This window comes from Narcine bancroftii, chromosome 11 (genome assembly GCF_036971445.1).
Source record: "Narcine bancroftii isolate sNarBan1 chromosome 11, sNarBan1.hap1, whole genome shotgun sequence".
Lineage (NCBI taxonomy): Eukaryota > Metazoa > Chordata > Chondrichthyes > Torpediniformes > Narcinidae > Narcine > Narcine bancroftii.
The window spans coordinates 75,411,363-75,432,667 of NC_091479.1; the positions used below are offsets into that span (position 1 = coordinate 75,411,363).

At 39.7% G+C, this 21,305-nt stretch overlaps 1 protein-coding gene across 1 annotated transcript; it reads left to right on the forward strand.

Annotated features, from left to right (window-relative positions):
• The first annotated feature begins 1,513 nt into the window (after window positions 1-1,513).
• LOC138745229 (uroplakin-3a-like) lies at window positions 1,514-19,498 on the forward strand. The gene is made up of 8 exons (XM_069902291.1): window positions 1,514-1,700; window positions 4,367-4,457; window positions 5,098-5,138; window positions 5,392-5,574; window positions 9,778-10,039; window positions 12,039-12,121; window positions 15,365-15,497; window positions 19,110-19,498. The coding sequence occupies exons 1-8, from the start codon at window positions 1,514-1,516 to the stop codon at window positions 19,273-19,275; spliced, it is 1,146 nt and encodes a 381-aa protein (XP_069758392.1). The 3' UTR covers window positions 19,276-19,498.
• Window positions 19,499-21,305: the final 1,807 nt, after the last annotated feature.

Below are 21,305 nucleotides of genomic sequence, written 5' to 3' on the forward strand. Positions count from 1 at the left end.
GGTAGCAGAGTGAGGAAGGCATGGCCTGGATGGTGGGGATTCTTGAGAATATAGGCTGCTTTTTTAAGACACTGCCCCTTACAGATGTCCTCAATGGAGTAAAGTCTGGTGCCCATGATGCTCCAGGTTGAGTTAACAGCCCTCTGAAGTTATTTCTTGTCCACCATACCAGACAGTGATGCAACCAACCAGTATGCTCTCATCAGTACACTCATAGAAGTTTTGGAGAGTCTTCAATGACATACCGAATCTCCTCAAACTCCTCACAGATGATACCCACTGGCAAGCCTTCTTCCTGATTGCATTGACATGGAGGCTCCAGGACAGATCCTCAGAGATATTGACACCCAGAAATTTGATCCTCTACACAGCTGACCCCTTGATGAAGACTAGTTCATTGTCTCCTGATTGAATTCATAAATGAATTATGGTTAGCTTGGTCCCGCAACTTTCATTCATGGGTGCAATATTGAGAAAGATTAATTTATATTTTGGCTAAAAGTAAAAGCATTTGTTTGCAGATGATTCAAAATTGGAACAAGCCCATGGAAAACAATATAAATGTGCAGATTAATGTGAATGGGGCCATCAAATGATAGGTGTCATATAATGTGATCCAATGTGGATGGTAAGATGTAAAAGGGAAAGCAGAGGTAATGTGATATGAGTAGTAAATACAACTGGTCCACAGCACTGAGGGGCATCTCGAGATCCTGCACAATAATTTGCTGAATCCTCAAACACAATGATTACTAAGGTTAGGGAGAGAATAGTTGAAAAGCTGTGGTCATCCAGAAAAAAAGTGATTGATTGCCATTCATCTGTTTTTGGAAGGTTTGACAGCTTTTAATTTGTATGGTAGCTGTTTATACAAGAACACAGTAAACCATAGAAACATTTCTAATGGTTTTCCACATTTCTAATGGTTTTATGTAAAATAAACCTCTACAAAAATAAGGGAAAGAAAACAAACTGTGGAAACTACAGGGGAACCTCACCGTTGTCCATCGCAGGCAAGATTTTTGTCAGCATACTCCTGAACAGACATGTCACTGTCTCAGAAAGGAATCTCCTGGAGGCACAGTGTGGCTTTCGGCCGGAACGGAGTACAAGTTCAGGAGAAATGCAACAAGCAAAATAAGCCTCTTTATTCTGTCTTCATTGTCTTGACAAAGGCATTTAACACTGTAAACAGGGAGGCGCTCTGGATCATCCCGAGTTGTTACGGGTCCCCAAAGAAATTTGTAAAGATGATTCAGCTGCTCAATGGCGGAATGATAGGACAGGTCCTTTGCAATGGTAATACATTAGCTGCATTTGCCATTTCTAATGGGGTGAAGCAGGGTTGTGTACTAGCCCCAGTCTCGTTCAATCTGTTCTTCACTTGCATGTTGTCACATGCTGTCCAAGGTCATAAATCTTTCACATTTGTTGGCAAAACCATGTCTCCAACCTGCACGTTTTGTGTCGCACAAAGTCCACCAGCTTTAAGTCCCTGATCATCAGACCCTGGATGCGGTGGGTGGGACACACCATCAGAATTGATGACCACCATATGCCTTGCCAGCTGTTCTATGGTGAACTGGAGATGAGAAGGAGACCTCAAGGTCATCCACATAAGCACTACAAAGGCACTGTGAAGGAGACCCTACGCTACTGTGACATCCAGCCAAGAGAACTAGAAGCTGCAGCTGCAGATGGTGAGTCCTGTGCTATGAAGCTTACATTGTTTTGATTCAGGTGATGCCAAAATCTGATGGAAAACCATGAGCAGCGTCACAAAGCAGCAGCCACAGTCATTACAAAAACGGACTTCCAGTGCCCCATTGTGCTAGACTCTGCACTTCCAGACTGGGACTGCAGAGTCACCTTCATATCTACAGCTGAACTGCACAACAATGTATCTTCTTCAAATTGAAGGATGACTGTGACAGAATATAGATAGTTTTTGGGAGATAAATTGGGGCAGGTCCCATACAAACACTTTAAAACGGATCTTATTTAAAATACTGGAGCTCTGCTCATGCTAGACATGTCAGGGCTTACAGCCTTTGCAAAAGCTTTGGAGAGTGCCCAAGAGACTTCACTAATGGATTGTTATTTACAAAAAGGCAACAGATGAAAGAACTTGTCAGAGCAGCATTCTGTCTGGAGGGGAACTTGCTGTCCTAGGAGGGTCATGTGGTTTTGCAAGCAGAGAGAGTCAAACAGGTTTTCTCTCAGAGAGAGAGAGAGAGAGAGAGAGATCAGTTCTACAGTGTTACAGTCAGCAACAGCAGCTAGGACTAGAACAGGACAAGCTGACAAGCTTGTTGAAAACCCCATTTTGGAAGACGGGTTGTGAGTTCTTGGTTCCGGCTGGTGGTTCATGCAAGAGGAGAGGACTGGCTGTCTAATGTTTCATTTGAAGTAAGAGAAACAAGAAGGAACTCTGTGGTTACCTGAAAGAAAGAGGTTATCATCTGGAGAACCCTGAGGGGGATAATTTCTTTGGCAAGACACTGAAGTGGCTGATTAAAAAAGGAATTAGTTGTGGGTGTCAGCGTACAACGAATCTCTCTAAAAACCGACAAGAACATTATAAGAATTGCCTGCAACCAGTGAACCTGGAGGAATGAGAAGTGAGATTAGACTGTGAACCAAAGAACTTTTCTGAACTTACACACACACATTACATACATGTGCGCTTAGAACTAGAAGGGGGTTAAGTTAGGCTACTTAAGTCAATAGTGATAAGTTAAAGTGTGATTCTGTTTTCATGTTTAAAGATACTTAAAAGCAACTTTTGTTTAAATAACCATTTGTCTCAGTGAATATTTATTGCTGCTAGGTTTTGGGGTGCTCTGGGCTTGTAACATGACCAATAAAGGTTTTCTGGCAATAATGTAAAGAATATGCCACAAATTCTGTTTCTCTTTCATCATTCCATCTATAAACTGGTTCAACTTGCTTCTCCTAGTTTCAGGTAACCAGTTCAAACATAACAAAAATATTTCAAAACTGATACAATGAGGAGCTGTCCAATTTGGGCAATATCCTGCTTGTACTTGCTGGCACTATATCAAACATTTACAAAGTTCTCTGCAACCAGAACATTTACATCTATGGTAAGGTCAGCAGTGTGATACAAATTTATCACAAAACAGAGAATGTGGTTTCTATTTGATGGCCCTGAGGGAAAGTTACTTCATGATGCTGACATTTATATGAATCAATCACAGGCAGAGGTGGATTAACTACCACCCAGGCCTCTCAGCAGAGCTTTAGTAAGGCCCCCCCCCCCCCCCCCAGGATCATGGGTGGGGTGGGCATTCGCAGGCCATGCCCACCCACCCACCCGCAGCACCGAAGCAACTACACATTTTATTATGTTTTCTATTCCTCTCTCAAATTTAATGTCTCCATCAACGCAAATGATGTTTAAAGATCAAATTATTTCATTATTCAACCACAATTTTACATTGAAATTTAGAAACATCGTGTGCCTGTTTTGCGACAGTGTATTGTTTATATTGTAGTTACACAATATTGTAACCTGTACCACAGAGTCACAAAGTAAACAGCGACAGCACATTGTCAAGTCAAATTGATCTAAAATAATTTTAACATATTTTTAATATCTTGCTTAGTTCCCTTTGGCATCATTAAAGTAATATTTCTATTGTTGTTTGATGGGGCTCATTACTTTCCAGGCCCTTAGGCTTAATGGTTAATCGCCACTGATCACGTGGTTCTTCTCACTATTTATAATTTCTTCTCTCACACCATCTACCTCTCCTTTGATAAATGAAATTGAAGGAGCTTCTGAAAATGATCCTCTTGATCCAGATGTGTTACGCTTTATTCATTTGTGAAAGCCACATAACAAAATATTTCCTGTGGTACCCTTGTTTTTATTTGGGGAAATATTGTTCACTTTAAGATGACTGTCAGTGAAGGATAAAGAGAGCCCTTAATTTTTTTTTTGTTCTTCATTAATGGTATATATAATTTTTCTTTAATATTATTTCATTGTAAATACATTAAAAGTAACATTAATATCTTTTTGTTTATCTCTGATTTTCATTATATGGATCACGGATTTCCCTACTGGACAGCTTTCCAAAAAGCTGATTGTATCGGACAAAATCCTTGCAAAATGATTCCACTTTAAGTGAGCGTGGTACGTTTCAATGATTATATTAGCAAGCAATAATTCCTAAGCCCTGCAATACAAGTGTTGCCATAATCAATATCTTCATATTGTGTGGTCAACAGAATTCCTGGTCCAAAACAAGAGACTTGGTTAAAATACAAGACAGCAGTCAGCTTGACCTTGAATTCAGCAGAGAATCTCCATGTTACATTTCTAGATTCTAATCTTAAAGTTTGATTCTCTGGAGACACAAGAGACTACAGAGACTGGAATCTGGAGCAAAAAGCAGACTGCTGAAGGGCCTCAGGCAGCATCTGAAAAGGTAAATGAATGGTTGATGTTTGGGGTCAAGTCCCTGCAGATGCTGCCTGACCCACTGAGTTCCTCCACTGGTTTGTTTTTCAATTATTTTTAGTCCACTGGTTTGCTGAGGGAATTTGCCCTTGCAAGGGCATGGCTCCACACTTACTGGTTGTCCTTGGTTTCCTTGCCAAATGTGCACCTCATGGATGGGAGACAGTATGACATTTGAATGTGGCAATTTGGTGGATGAAGGACTGATTCTACTGTTATCAAACTGACATTGGTGGTTCATCTTTCAATAACTCAGCCCTGCTGACCACTATTGTAGCATTTAGGTTTTTACAACAACTCAGTAATGTCAGAAATAAAACTTCTCACACATGAGTCTCTTTAAAACTGATGACACGACAAGCTTTATTTACAAGTCTATAACAAGTAATTTTGTGGTTATTGTAATCAACTGAGTTCTAGATTTTAACAGCTCCCATGATGGAATTTAAACCCATGGTTCTGGAGAGATATACCAGACTTCTGTGCACTGATTTAATCACCATATACAAAAGGGGCTAGAAACAACTTCCAAGATAAGTTCCAAATCTTTTCACTCAAGCGCAATCTTACCGTGAAGGGGTTACATTATTCTGTGTCATTCATTTTAGAGACGCTCTGGAGCGCAAAACAGGCAGCGAACCGGTTTCAGGTAACTTTCGTTGTGTGATTGGTGCGAAGAACGGGTTGGGCGGCTTAACTGGGCAGACAGCTCATTTAATTTCGGCTGTGCCTGGTTGGCTTTCAGTCGTCTCTGTTCCCATTGAGAAAAGCTACCACTTTTCCTGCTAATATGAAGAAAGCTTTGCTGTTGTTAGGCGTTTGGGTCCCGTTCGCCTATTGCACCCGTGAGTTATCTACTTGTGTGTAAACTCAAATTCAATTTGTTTCATCCCACTTCGTAGGATGGATTCGACATGAGGATTCTTATGTCTATTTTGTAGTTATCAACGTCAAGCCGGAAATCTCCTCGTCTCCTTTCATCCTGGGAGTCCGAACGACGACCACCGCGACTCTAAGCAAGCCCATCTGTGTCTTTGTTCGTGGCAACGTCGTCGATGTCTTTGGGGTACAAGCTACTGTGAGCTGTGAGTATTGGGCGATTCGTGCCTCACTAGACGGGCTCCTCGCCCTCTCTCCGTTAAAAGGGGGTGTCTTGTTCTTTGCACCTTTGGTCAAAAATAGTGCTTTTGGAGCCGACGTGAATTCACCAGAAACGTTAAATTCATTGTAATAAAGCACTCGTGAATTTTTTACAATTGCAGTTGTAGGAGTGGATCGACTGGCTGCTTGAAGAGCGACTTTGCTGCACTGACCCCATATCCCCTAATATCCAGACAATCTCCATCAGTGGAAATTCATTTTGTGATGCGCTGAATCTGAAATTACGCAACAAGTTGTACTTAATGGACATTTTAATATAAAAGAATAGTCTAATGTTATATTAATTTTAACTATAATTATTATTGTATATAATAATCACCTAATAAAAATTAGTTGCTAATGTGGAGTTAATAAAACTTACTCCCTTGGAAGGGGAGTCCAGGACAAGTGGCCACAATTTCAGAAGAAGAGCATCTATTTAAGACAGAAATTAGAGAAATTTCTTTTGCCAGAGTCTTGTGAAAATTCTTGCCACAGGCAGCAGTGGAAGCAAGATCATTGGGTGTGTTTCAGACAGAAATTGACGGTATTTGATTTGTCAGGGTATCAAGGGTGTGGGCCTGAGTGATAAGGATCAGCTCATTCTTTTATTCTGTACTTTAAATAGTTGACTAGTTGTGATGTCTTTTTGATCTGTACAGCACTTTGGTCAACATGAGTTGTTTTAAATGTGCTATATGAATAAACAACCAACTAAATGGCAGCGCAGACCTGATGGGCCGATTGGCCTACTTTGGCTTGTATAGCTTCTAATTGAAACATTAAGGCTCAATGTGGACACAAGACCACAAATACTGGAATCTGGAGGTTTAAAAAATTTTCTGAAGGAACAGCAGGTTGAGCAACATCATTTGGCGAAAGAGAAGAATTGTCAATGTTTCAGTCACAATCTTTAATTGAGGCATCTTTTGTTTTGTTAGAGCAAATACAACTCAGCAGCCTGATCAGTTTGTTTAGATGAGGTTATTGGTTCCAATATCCTGTGGTCCTTCTGTATGAGGAGTAAGGTTTGATAGCCCACAGAGAAATTTGGGATTTCAGAGTGGGTGATGGGCTTGGAGTAGGAATACTGGAGTTTTACAGATCATTCCAGGGATGTAAACACGCAAATCAAAGATGACATTTGTTACAGAGTTCTGTGGTGTGTATTGGCCTATGTGTTGTGTGGTTTTATGTTAAAAACATGGCAGTTTGCCTTAAGAGAGCCCAAGGTGAAGGTGGACTGCTGAGAGAGTGGGAGATGGACTGAGCATGTGCAGAAAACGATCTAAAAATTTCTGAACTTGGACGATAAACCACCACTGAGGTGTCAGCGATGGAGTGAATGGATTAGGTGCCTAGTAACTACAAATTACTGAGTTGTTGTAAAAACCTAAATGCTACAATAGTGGACTGCTATGGAGTGGAAGAAGGCCCAGAGCATGAGTCATGGTCTGGAGGACAGTTTAGAATGTTGGGATTTCTAAAAGGATGAACATTCTAAGGGCAGCCAGAAGGATCTGGACCAAACAGTTGTTCCTCTCTCTGCAAGCAACACAAGAAGACGACTTCAAATTTTGTGCTCTCTCTCTCTCTCTCTCTCTCTCTCTCTCTCTCTCTCTCTCTCTCTCTCTCTCTCTCTCTCTCTCTCTCTCTCTCTCTCTCTCTCTCAAAGATCTCTTGGCTTCAGTTTACCAAACGAACTGAATTTTGTTTATGATCTTTGCTTCAGTTGAGATCAAAGTTTTGTGAGTCTTGTGTGTTTTGTGTCTAAGTTTTTCTGTGGGCTGATTGGAAATGTAACTTAGACTTTAATTACATATGTTATATTTAGGCTGGGGAATTTGTTAGTTTTACACGATGATAGAAATTTGCATAGTAACCAGTGGGCATTGTTACAAAAGGGGGGATTTTGAATTAAAGTTTGAAGGTGAATTTTTTTGTTAAATAAAGTAATTGTTCATCTTTACCCCTTGTGTGATATGCCTTCTTTGTGGTTGCTGGTTTGATCCTGTAACACATTCTAGTGCACTATTAAATGAGATTTTTAAACTGACAAAATATGCTATACTTGGGTAGAGGTTAAAGATCTCTAGGACAAGCTCTTCAGTGTTCTGGCCAACATTTAATGTTTTTTTTTCTGGTCATTAGCTCCTAGTTGCACGCTGGCCCTTGCTGTCTGTGTGCATTCTGATTGCCACATTTTCTTCATTTCAGATGTATTTGGACATGGCATTTAGAATATCCACAAGTTCCAAAGTATCATAAAGGCAAATCTTTTTGTAGAGTAAGGTGCATTGTGGTCTAATGTTGAAACTGTCCGATGAGAGGAAGTAATTATTGGGTAACTATTTCATGTCGATGTTTGGTCATCTTGTAACTGCATTTGAAAAACAAATCAGTCGATTATTATTGCTAGAAAGATCAACTGTGTTTAACCAGCATTCTTCTCCAAGAAGACATTAACAACTTCTGTCACCTGGACAATCTTGGTCTTCTTGCAGAAATGCTTTGTTCTCTCCACAATTCCATCTCTCACTCTCCAAAATGCATGTCTACAACCTTTCTTTCTGACTAAGAGTCACAGACCTGGGACTTTGTCTGTTTCTCTTTCCACAGATACTGCATGATTTACTGGTTTTTTTTTTTTGTTTTAGATTTCCAGTGTCTACAATTTTTTGGACTTTCACAATTGTTCATTCTCTTGCAGCTCTGAAAGGTCATCAACTCTCTCTGTTGATGTGTGTATTTGCTGTTCTTACTGGGTCAGTTATTCCAACAAACTGTGAATTGCAGATCTTCAGTCTATCCTACCTTAAAAACTATCAGTCTTCTGGAGAACTGTACCATACTTTTTCCTCCTTTATCAATACATATCTTCTGCTAAGTGTATTGGAGTTGCAAATAGGTCCACAGTGCTTCATTCAAAGTGATCATTCAATAAAATCCTGATATAAACCCATTGATTTAAGTAACTTCAGAGTATGAATAAATGCAACTCAGTAATACTTTAGACTACAATTTGTATGTTTTATGGCTTCAGTGCTTTATTTGCACAATAGACATTCAGAATTTTGTTGTCTTTAAATTCAAACTCGTTCGTATATGTTGGGTCCAAACTTAACTGCTAAACATTTCATTTTAATTAGTAATTTATTCCATTGCAATTTCTCAGAGCTAAGATACCATTTTGAAGTTTGTTAAATGGTCAAGTAACTTGGTTGCTAAAATCAGAATGCTGGCAAACTTGGATCTCATTGGTCCATGGGATTATCTGATGTTATCACCAGACCTAATGGGGAGTTTTGTAATTATTTTCTGTTGGATTAAATATGAAGACTATTAAAAGCTTTAAATGCAGCAGTTCAGATTTACTAGCTGGATGGGAAAAAATACTTTTTTTTACAAGGAAGATTGGTGAAAACAAGTGATGTCCATTGCATTGTCCAATTATATTTTTATTTTATTTTCCTGTGCATTTTCTTCTCTGGTATGTGGCCAAATCTTGTTTTATTGTTGTGATCAGAAATGAAGGCATTAACATTCCTTGCTTTTCTTTTTGTAAAGTTGATGCTGATGAATAATTGCTTGAACTTCCTTCTATTAGAGACAGTTTTACAAGGAGTGTTGCAGTGTTAATGCTGCTCTCCCAGACGTCCAGCTGTCGTGTTTTTACAAATGTCTGACATGTGAACATTCCACATACAAATGAGCTTCCATAATCTTATTAAAGCCAAAGTTCAACTTGTGTCCTTGCTCTTGGTCCCATGTATGGCAGAACTAATTTCCTCTTGTTGATCTTGTGTGCTTTTGATGCCATTGATTGCAGCACGGTTGAGGTATGATTACTAAATAAAGTGATTTTTTTTGTCCTTTGTGTCTTGTGGATGTTTGTAAAAATGGAACAGTTTTCGTTATCTGGGATAGCCTGTATTGTGTACAATTTAATTTTACCCTCAGAGACTTTGATATTCAGCCCTGTAATTATCTCAGGCCTGAGGCTAGAGAAGGCAGCCTCAAAATACTTTGAAACCATTTGCTTCCCTTTATCATTTCAATACATTGCATTCAAAAATATTCTATTTAAGAGTTTATGAATGTTTTAATGAATTAAAACCGTGAAAATGACAGTCTAAACATGTTTTCAGCAATCCCAGATGAAATTGGCAATGGCATCATAGCCTCTTATCAACAAACCAGAGGGGGTGAAATTGGACCATACCGTGCTGGAAGCTTTGGAATCCCAAATTGTACATCCTCACCATTCATGGTGAGCAGTGATCCTGCGATCATCCAAACAGAAATCAATCAATATCTCTTCAGAGTTGGCAATGACGTTAATTGTCTGGAGGAAGTTGACCCTGTTCCAGGAAATTGTAATGCTCCACTTATAAGAAAAGTACCTTACAGGTAAAAACAAATTGATGGAAACTATGCTATTAATTTTGTAAAGTCAAAATAACTGCATATGTCTGAAACAAGGTGTGCTGGAAATACTCAATTAGGCATAATTAAATGGCCTTGGAGGCTCAATTTGCACGAAAGACATTCCCCCCCCCCCCCAATCTGAATACTGCATCTTTTGTGGAGGTCATGGTCATTGGGGAACTGTGCCAAGAAAATCAGAACAATTAAGGGGCAAAAAATTCAAACAGGAGTACAACTTGTTGTCATAATTTTTAAAATGTAGGATTGTAAATGGAGATGAGGTTCAAATAAAGTGCTTAAATTTAAAAGCATTTGCCTTCACAATGTTGAACTTCACAAATGCCATCTGACTTGAGTATTTCCAAAATTTTTTAGTTCATTTTGTGTCAGTGGTAACAGACAGATTTCCTGAATATATAAACTGTGATCACATTTTAAGAATTTTTGAAAGCATCCTCTCTAAAAATCAATTTTTTGGTTAATATCACTAGAATAATGATGACTTCAAACTATTCTATATCAAGTACTGGATCTTTAGTGTTTTTAGATGAATATCATATGTGATTAAGATATCAATGTATCTTGTATTAGATCCCGATATATTTTTGTTAGGGAACATGCAATCATTAATCGATTTAGGTTTAGAGGATTATCAGATTTCATTTATTTATTTAGCTTTAGTTGTGGCTAAGAAATGTATAGCACTTACTTGGAAAGATAGAAATATACTAACTTTAGATAAGTGGTATTTGGAAATGAAATTTTGTTTGACTATGGAAAGGATATCTTTTTCAATTCAGGATAAGATGTCTTTTTATAAGTTAAAGTGGACTCCGTTTGCTAATTATATGCATTTAAGTTTGATTTAAATATATGTTTAAGTGTGATATTTTAGTATTGACATTTTTTTGTTGTTGTTGTTAGAATTTTTTTAGGTTAAGTTTTATCTCTTTTTCGTAAGTGGGTATTTTTTTCATATATAATATTGTCAATTTTATTAACTCTTCACTCTTTATTTTGGGGGGAGGGTTGGACTAATTTTAACTTGGACTATTAATATTGTGTTACAATTAACGGGGGGGGGGTTATTTTGTGTAGTTTTCTGATGTAATATTGTAATCATACCTTTTTAATTTTTTTTTTCTATTTTTATTTAAATGTAATTCTTTATTGTATTCATGTTATAAAAATTTTAAATAAAGTCTTTAAAAAAAAAGATATCAATGTAGACCAGAATAATGCTAACTTGTCAATCTTTATTAGTATTGTCGTCAAAAATGTTCTCTCTGCAATATTCTAGTTGTCTGCCAACCTGACAATACATATAGTGGAGAGATGGTTGGAAAAGCAACACAATCATTGGTCAATTGTACAGATAGAACACACAGTCATACAGCAACAAGCCATTTGGCCCATGGCATCTGTGCTGACTAAGATGTCAAATTAAATTAATCCCTCCTGCCCCGACTTGACTTCCATTCCCTGCAAGTTTATGTGCCTGTATAAACACTTCTTGAATGTCACTGTCATATTTGCTACCCAACCCCTCACCACCCCCCAGAAGGATGTTCCAGGCACCTAGAATGTGTTTAATGACCTTGCATGACCTCTACATTTTCTGCCTCTAGTATTTCAACTTCCAGTCTGAAGAATATATCTATACTTCTCATTTTTATAAGCGTCCATACTGTGTCCCCTCTGCCTTTTCTCCAGAGAAAGCAATCCAAGTTTGTTCAACTTCTCTGATATTCTCTAATCCAGTGACAATCCTGGTGATCTTTAAATGGGTTTCCTGGATTGCACTTGAATCATCGATCAGGAAGAAATGCTGGAACATTACTATTGCTGTGTTGTAGATGTAATATTTATCTGTGACATTTAAACTTGAACACTACTTCTTGCATCACTTTAAGTTAACATATTGAAACTGCCAGCTGCTCATTGGGCTGTATTTTAATCTTGATGTTTTATAATTATGAAGGTTTAAGTATGCTGTACGTAACACTGCCACAAGCAGGATTGTAAGTGAAACGCTATGGTCAGATTCAATCACTCTCCTACAAGGTAAGTGCACTTCATTGCATATCCACTTGTATTTGTTAAGCAAGACCACAAAATGATTGCAGTACAATTTTTGCAAGTTTTTTGAAAAGCTGAGTCTTTTTTTTCCTCCAGATCTTTGCCTGAAACTATTCTCCTTTTTCCCCAACACCCCGTGGCTGAGAAGCAAGTTGCAGGCAAATAATTGATAGCTCTGAAATGGAAAGAGATGCAAGAGATGTTTGTTTCAGTCCTGCTTGAAAGGAAGGATATGCCCCCAATCACAATACTATAGGTTGTGATCACCTAGCATGGAAACTAACCATTCAGCCCACAAAGTCTGTGCTGATCATTTAAGAGGTGTCAGTGATGGAGTGGATGGATTAGGTGCCTATCAAACTCACTACAATGTCCTGCATAGCACTGAGCCTCTTCAATTTAAAATCTAGGTACTTCAAATGTGGATTGATTCAATCCATACAATTATTTTAAAAAAAAGTCTTCAGCATTCCCAAGTTGCAATGAAATTTAAGGAAGAACTAATTTTAATGTTCCCTGTGTGAAAATCTACTTTTGAAATCTGAATTGGTACTCGTGACCAAAATAAAAATTATTTCCCACCAGTATTATCTTTGCCACAATATTGTTGACTTATTGGCATGTAGAAATTTTTCACTCAATGCTCTTTACAGTTGAAGTAATGTTAATGTCCTTGGACCAGTTTCCCTGACAACTCTCAATTTTGTATTTCTCTGGCAGTCGTGTTTCTATAGGTAACCATGGAATGAAAAGGGTCAGCAAGAGTGTTCCTTTGACTCTCCACCCATTTGTATATATTTGCTTCTGCCTTTTTAGTTCAGATTGGATGTAACATAGATTCTGAAGGATGAGGCCCCATGTGTTTCTCAATACTTATTGCACTACTTTGACAAGTGCAGATAGTTACCAACGCCAGGGGAACTCTGCATTCTGATTTTTGTACTTCCTTCTGTCCTAAAAAGTCCCAACTCTTTTTATGCACAATTCTGTATACTAGTTCTCCTTGGCAATTTTCCCAGTGCAATTAAAGAATAAATAAAACAATTGTATTAATCACATTCTGCACCTGGCATCTACCACCATCAAATCTTAAACTGCAACTTTTACATTTCCATCTGTTATGTGAATGTACATAAGACAGCTCTACTCACAAACTATGAATAAGTTACATATCTTCTCTTGCCTACATTAATTTATGAGATGTTTAATATTGTAATATCTTCTAAACCTTACCTCTGCTTTTCCCTCTCGTCACCTACTCACTGTACAATGAAAGGATGTCTCTGCTGTCAAATATTATGATAATTGCAATAAAAGGTTTTCCAAACTTTTTTTTGAATGAAAATATCCATTTCCAATTCCATACTGGTAATTTTGTCCATGGTCCTGATGTCTAAAGGTAGATTAAGGAATGTGGGAAAACAAATTGTGCATGGGAAAATTGCACCAGATGAGTTTGAACTGTATGAACCTTTGACTTGGGTTAATAGCTTCCTTGTATTCCCCTCCACCAAAATTACATTAGAAAAAAGTCACTCTCTGGTGCATTGTGCAGAGTGGAGATGGATCATGAGTTCAAACCCTACTCAGCCCAATTCCTGAAGAGAAGCTCACTGTGTTGAGGATGCTGTAGTTGGAGGGGTCGTGTTAAGCAAAAGGGTGATCCCTTGTGTGGAAGTAAAAGATTTTAAATGCACTATTTTAATGGCACTGCAGTATTGAAAAGCAGGAGTTGTTTCTGATGTTCTGGATAATATTTACGCATACGTGCAATGTCTTTCTAAAAACTTAATCCATCTGGTTCTTATGGGACTAATCATTCTACAGTATTCTATAATTTTCCCAGAGTGCATTTTTTAAAAAAAGTAAGGGAAACCTTTGGACCAGTTAGAAGGGTGTTGGGAGAATTTTGATTTGATCTTTAGCAATTATTCATCAATTCGATCTCTGGAAATTAGTATTTTTTGTTTTGTTCCTTCATAGCTCCTGTCCTTGGTATCATTATTTTAAGTATCAGGATTCCTTTTGAGCATAAATCTCCAGGAATTTTCATGATACTAAAGTATAATGTCAATATGCTTCATCTGGTATTTTTGCCACATTGAATGTGCAGAATATTTTGACATTTCTGCTTTGAATGTGAAAACTACAATGCCAAAACACAGTCTAATTGTGAAGAATTAGTCCAAATATTACTCTTGCTCTTGAACACATTTGTACCCCAGAGTGTTTCCAGATTTCCAATAATTTAGAATTGTTGAAGAAATTTCTTCTTGTCTTGGTCATGAGTAGTTTGCCATTCTTTCTCTGCCTAACTAGGGAAAATATTCTAGCAGGGCCTACCATTATCAACCACCTTCTGTTTGTTTCAATGACTCCCATAAACCCATCTACTCTCCCGTTGGAATCTTTGCTGTCCAAGCTGATTGTGTGTTTAAAAATTCAGTTTCTTTTTGGTGATAAAAGATTAGGCTTGAAGGTGTTTGAAGACATTTGTGTTTCAACAATGAGGCTCCACCCTATTTAAATTGGGCAAATTGATAAAAATTGTTTGAAAATGCATGGATATATTTGTTATCTCTTAATATTCTGGGCTATTTCTGGCAGTGGCTAGGGACATTTAGAGCAGGGTGGCCAACCTTTTAAATTTAAATTTTGACATACAGCATAGAAACGCCATTTTGGTCCACAAATACATACTAGGGGTGTAGGTTAATTGGGCGGCTCATGGGCTTAAATGACTTGCCACTTTGCTGTATGTCTAAATTAAAAATTAAAAGGGTGGCCACTCCTGGTTTAGAGGGATGTGGGCCTAACACAGGCTGATTCAGCATGGACAAGTTGGACTGAGGCAGCTGTTTCCGTGCTTTGAAACAGACTCTTAACCTATTGTTTGACATTTTGCTCTGCAGGTTTTTGAAGCGTACGATAACTGCCCTTGAATTTTATTAGCTGATAAATGGTATTGGAATACAATTAATTCCCCAAGAGAAAAAGTGAACCCAAATTGAGAAATATTTGAAATGCTAGTAAATTCTGATTGAGTCATTGCACAAAGTTGGAGGAGGAAGGGCAATCTTTCAGTTAACTGAAAGCTAAATAATGGAGAGAGCTTGGCTTTACTGTCTCTTGAATGCCACCTGCAAGAGTTCCCTCTGTTATCTTGTTCACAAGCCTATTCCAAATTCCATTCTGTCAGTAAATGTTGTCTAACCTTTTTGTCTTCAGCTCTTGAACCTACAGCCATTGATTCTTGGGCAGTCAAGAGGACTGGAGGAATGGTGGTGATCACGACTATTCTGGTTATTCTTCTTTTTCTCCTCCTGTGTGCCCTTGTCACTTTGCTGATCTTTGTGTTTTGGTGAGTATCATAGAATGGAACAAAAATGTCTCTATATTTTTGCAGTTTCAGATTCCATTCCATGTTTCTAACTTGGTGAGCATAGCTTGTATTTGCCATTTACCTTTTGTTCAATTAAGTACTTTTATCTTTTTGACAAATTTGTGGATTAAAAAAAAATCTGCTAATAAATGTTGGCTATTTTAATTGCAAGTACAGTAAAACCCCTGTGATCTGGAATTCATGCAAATGTCAACCTCAGCAGCTGGCAAAAAAAAATGAGGTAAAAAAAATACAAAAGTTTAAAATTGGTGTACCTCACTGTGCGTTTGCCAATCACACCACATTCCATCTCAAGCACACATCCAGCACCTACTAATCCCCATAAGTGCTGGATACCAGGGATTTTTGCTGTAAATTGATGATTAACTTCTGGAGATGTGATATTCCATTGCATGTTCACTGACACTTTGCAGTTGGCTAGTGGCACTCTGAAGGGTACATTCTTAATTTGTCTCACGCACTCTCTGAACTCATCCCTTCCAGTCATCTCCCTTGCATGGCATCCAACCTTGTTTCTCAACCCCATCAAGCCCAGTTCAATCACCTACCCAAGAGCCACAAACACAATTGTCCCAGCAGACCCATGCTTTCTGCATGCTCCTACCCTTGGTCCAATACCTCCTCACCTATATCTGTGATATTTCACATGCCCTCCATCACCAGCAGCTTTCAGTTCCTTGAACTTGACTGCCTCATCTTCTCCATGGTCACCAATCACTATACACCTCTATTCCCCCTTACCAAAGGCTTCAAAGGCTTTAATTGAAAACACACAATCAGTCCCCTCCACCTCCACCTTGCTCCAGCTGGCAGAATGTGTCCTCTCCCTTAATAACTTCTCCTTTGACTTGTGCCAATTTCTCCAAGTCAAAGAGGTAGCTATGGGTACCTATATTGTCCCCAGCTATACCTGCCTTTTTGTTGGATCTGTGGAGCAATCCATGCTACAAACCAACACAGATGAGGCTCTTCATTTGCTCCCAGGACGAGGTCTTCTGTGCAAGATCATCTGAGATGTCCTCATTCAAAAAGTGTGGCATCTCCTCTACTACCATCAACTTGGCCCTCACCCTCCTCTCCTCCCTTACCCACACATCTGGCCCCTGGCACCCCTTGCCTCCACACACAAGGACAGGATTCCCCTTGTTCTCCCTTACCACCACACTAGCCTCTGCATCCATCATATCATCCTCTGCCATTTCTGTCACCTACTTTGTGATCCTACCACAAGACACATCTTTCCCTCAACACCACACATGTCAAACTCTGGCCCACAGGCCAAATTTGGCCCGCGATATAATTATATTTGGCCCGCAAGATCATTTCCAAAATGTATTAGAGGTGGCCCGCCCTGCAGCGAGAGCCGATGCTGTTTTTTGGTAATGTCACCCTCACCATCTTCCCCCTTCATTGCACATCCTTCCCCATTGTAACACGAGAAATAGTAACATGAGAAGTCTGTCGATGTCATGAGCCGGCAAGCCAGTTGGAAGGCTCCCCGCACAACCAGTCACTTCTCCCACCTGTCGAGCGGTGCGGTGGATTGGCGAGCGCCTGTGATTTCCTGTCGGCGCGACGGGCATGGCAGGCTGCGCACGGCCCCCGGGCAGCGTGAGCCCCGCGCGACTGGCACCGGACGGCCCTTCCACAGCGCGAGCGCACTTCTCCCGGTCGCCACGGCCTTCAGCGCTTGCACCCGCGCGGACCCCAGGGACGGCTGGTTCGGCCCTGCACGTGAAGAGAGAGATGGTGGCTGTCCGCAAAGGCTGATCGGAGTGCGCGCTGGGCCTGAGTGGGTGGGTAAGCAGGGGTGGGCAGAGGGTGTAGGTGAGGAGTAATGGGCAGGGGAAGTTATGGTGGTGCGAGGGGCAGTTAGAGGGAGGGATGAGTAGAAGGAGGGGTGGATAGGGAAGAGGTAAAAGGGGAGGGGAAGGGCGAGTCGGGGAGGGGTGATTAGAGGGTGAGAGACGGGTAGAGGGAGGAACAGGTTGAGGGGAGAGGTGGTAGAGGGGCGTGTATAGGATGGGGTGGGTAGAGGCAGAGCAAGTGGAGTGAGGGGTGAGTAGAGGTTGGGTAAAGGACTGGTCAGGTAGAGGGATGGTGGGTCAAGGGTGAATAGAGGCCTAGAGCCTGAGGAGTGAGCAGGAAATGCTGAGTCCTGATGCAGGCCAAAATGGACACAGCCTGTGAATGCTGACTACATCTCCACAGGGACCAAATATGTTTCCCTCAGGTCAAGCAAAGGGTGAACTTGAGCTACCTACTCCTGACCTGTAACATTATCCTCCTAAAGTTATATCCTAAAGTTTAACATTACATATGTTGAAAGAAGAGAAAACATGCAGATGTTGTTGAAAATTTTCAATAAATATTCGGCCCTTGACTTAGTCCAAGTTTTTAATTTTGGCCCTCCGTGAATTTGAGTTTGACACCCCTGCTCTAGACCTTCCACAAGAACTTCTCCCTCTGTAACTCCCTTGTCCACTCCTCTCTTCCCACCAATTACACCCATGGCACCTATCAATGTGAAGGCAGAAAGTGTTGCATGTGCCCACACCTTTTCCCTCATTACCATTTTGGACCCCAGACACCTCCTTCCAAGCAGTATTTCACTTGTAAATCTGCAAGGATCGTGTACTGCATCAGTCGCTCCTGTTGTGGTCTCCTCTACATTGGAGACACTGGACACAAACTTGGAGATCATTTTGTTCAACACCTTAACTCTATCTGCCACACCTGCCATTCCTTGATGAAGGGTTCCAGCCCGAAATGTCAGTTTTTACCTTCACTATATAAAAGACCTGCTGACCAGACTCTGAGACCACGGGAATATTGGAGGAACAATACTTTGTATTCCGTAAGGGCACCCTCCATCCTGATTGTAGACTTCTCTGATTTACATTAGCCACCACCACTGTCTTACCCATTTCTCTATTCATGTGTTTCATTTCCTCGAGCTCTGCATTGATAGAGCCACCCCTCCTCTGATCCATTCTCAACTTTCCTCTCGGGTCCTCCATTCCATGTCAAATGTTCACCTTTTGCCTGTTGGCCTGTGCTCCACCCCCTGCCTTTTCTTCCCCTCTCCCCTATTCTTTTTATTCCAGGGTCTGTCTGCTTTTTGACCATACATTGAAAGAGCGCTCATGCCTGAAACGTTGGTCATGTAACTTTACCTCCTATGGATGCTGTGAGACCTGCTGAGTTCCTCTGGCATTCTTATGGGTTTTTTTTAACTGCAATCACAGCGTCTACAGACAATTCTTTCACTGAGATTTGTTGTAAACTATAATTTTTAAAACCAGGATTTGAGCTTGTTTGCTTTTCCACTGCTAATCTACCCTCTGGAGCAGTTCAGGTGCTGCTTCAACATTTCCTATTAGCTAAGATAATAAATTTTGAGAAAGTGTGTGAAAGGTATTGCCTGTAACTTGTTTGACAGTTTCTTAATGTCAGGAAAACTGTAAAAATTAACTTTTGGGCTGGGAGAAGGAAGCTCCCTGAAAATTGTCTGTTCGATTAGTTATTCAAATTGCATTTACCATTGGCAATCTTCTGGAACTTTTCTAGTCTAAACGTAAGGAGTCCTGAAGTGGATCAGCGATCTGTTCCAAGGATGTATATCACACATCAGAAAAATGAAGGTTACAGCGAACGAATCTCAACAGAAATCAAACCTGTTGCCCAGAAGCCACTTGAGGAACTAACTTATCAAACTATTGAAACGTCACCTTGAACTCCAAGTGTAAGATTATGAAAAAGTTCAAAACCATTTCCTGTTTGCTGCTGTACTCTTGGGAATTGTTTGAAGCTTAAATTTTAGTTAGCAAGTGGAGATCAGAGGAAATAGACCCAATTGCTGGTTTCAGCAAAACTCTCAATTACATATGATGCATATAATGTGCTTTCATCCCTTTGCGTTCCATTTTCCTATAAAATTGAATCTATTGTTGAAAGTATTTTGTGTATTTCAATGTTTTTTTTTAAGTTTAAGGACATCAGTATTGAAATCTGAGACTGGCCACCTCTTTGGGAAGTGGTTTTTATTTTTTTCTAATGAATCCTTTGTGACTTCAACTTGCTATGAGGCCTCCAACAAATGGCCACTTGAATAGGACTCTAGAACTGTTTCCTCATGCCTGCAGTCAGCCAGATATGATCCTGACCTGTGTGGACTTGGCTTGAGACCACTCTGGTTTCCCTTTTTCTTAAGTGTCTTCAAAAAATTCCCAACACATGCAGGTTGCTAGGTTAATTGGTGTTGTAAGTTACCCCTTCTTCCTGGAGAGAGGGAGTTGATGGAAATGTGGAGAGTTTATAACAGGGAAAATTTGGGAAAGGGATGTCTATATCTTGCCTTTAGACATTAGGGAACCTTTTAACTGGATAGATGTGTGCTTTATTGATTAGTGATGAGAATTTTTGAATTTAGACCACATTTAAGAAAGAAATTTTCTTAAATTCAAAATGGCTTTACTTGTGCTGAAGAAGACAACACCATCAAGCTGCGTTAGTGATTCTTGGTCTTGTCATGGTCACGGTAGCTGGAGTGGGTGGAGGGGTGACTTCTGTGATTTTAAACACCCATTGAGAATTCTACAATAATCAGAGTTAAAAATATTCTCTCAGAGGATTTAGGAACGTAATCTTTGAACTCTCAGGCAAATTTATGGAGAGAGATTAGGGTGTTCCTGGCTCTAACAAAAAAGTTTATACATTTAAAAAATTTGGTTCGAGGAAGTTCTTCAACAAAAAGCTTTAGTAGTGTCTATTTGTGGATATTTTGAAATCTGAGACGTTGGAAGTTGTGTGCATAATTAATGCTTGTCTATCTGGGTGTAGATGTTTTGTGGGAAGGGAAATTGTCTCTAAATTTAATCAGGGCATGGTAGCGATACATGGCTTTTAATCCTAATTTTTATTGCTGCTCCAGGTTCACCATTTTTGACCGAAGATGTGAATCTATTGATTAGCAGCGTCACCGACACCTGATTAAATGACTTGGTGTCCGAGTAAATCGCAGAAGTGGATTGCAAACCAGTTTTTACAAATAATGTTTAATGTGTGGGGGATGGGTATTACTCTAATTTGGTTCAATATTTTTATTGTAAAAATAAGGTCCATTGGGCTGGCATGTTTTGACTAGAAATCCTTTCTCCCTTCTCCAATTGCCTGTTTCTCTGGGGTATTCTCTCTAGTTCTTGTGCTCCAGTAATACTGCAATGACCTGCAACTTTGATCCCTACCTTTGCACTTTGTTCTCCTTTCACACTAGTTTAAATTCAAAATTGCTGATTGTCATCCAGATACACTTCTTTGACTACATTGTCAAGCTTGAAGCCCAAGGCCTATGAGCTGTTTGAATTTCCTTAACTGGATATAATCTTGTTATATTTTTGTTTTCAGCAGAACCTTTGTGTCTTTCAAAGCGGGAATCCCCTTCCTCTGTGTGAATGGAAGAAAATGCTGTTTATGCTTGTGACAACATTCTGACAAAAGTTGGATTTAAATTTGTGGAATGAGAATGATCATTTGGGTGGTTGCACAAACATGTGATCTTTTGCAATCTGGTCCAAACTGGTTCACTGCCTCCCAAAGGAACTTTTTAAAAACCTATTTGTTCTACAGATCCGGGTGGGGCGGGGAAGTGGAAACTGTAGTGGAAATGGGCTTAGACTACTGTAAAGTTGTGCCAATTTCCTGATCTGGTGCCCAGCAGCAAATCTAACCTGTAACCTCTGCAGGATTTTTGTTGTTGAAACCAAA

Bases quoted from the DNA above. Each gene is read 5' to 3' on its own strand.
- LOC138745229 (XM_069902291.1), top strand. From the start codon at position 1,514: ATGCGGTGGGTGGGACACACCATCAGAATTGATGACCACCATATGCCT. The intron at 1,701-4,366 runs GTGAGTCCTGTG...TCTAATCTTAAA, and splicing joins AGAAGCTGCAGCTGCAGATG to GTTTGATTCTCTGGAGACAC. The intron at 5,575-9,777 runs GTGAGTATTGGG...ACATGTTTTCAG, and splicing joins GGTACAAGCTACTGTGAGCT to CAATCCCAGATGAAATTGGC.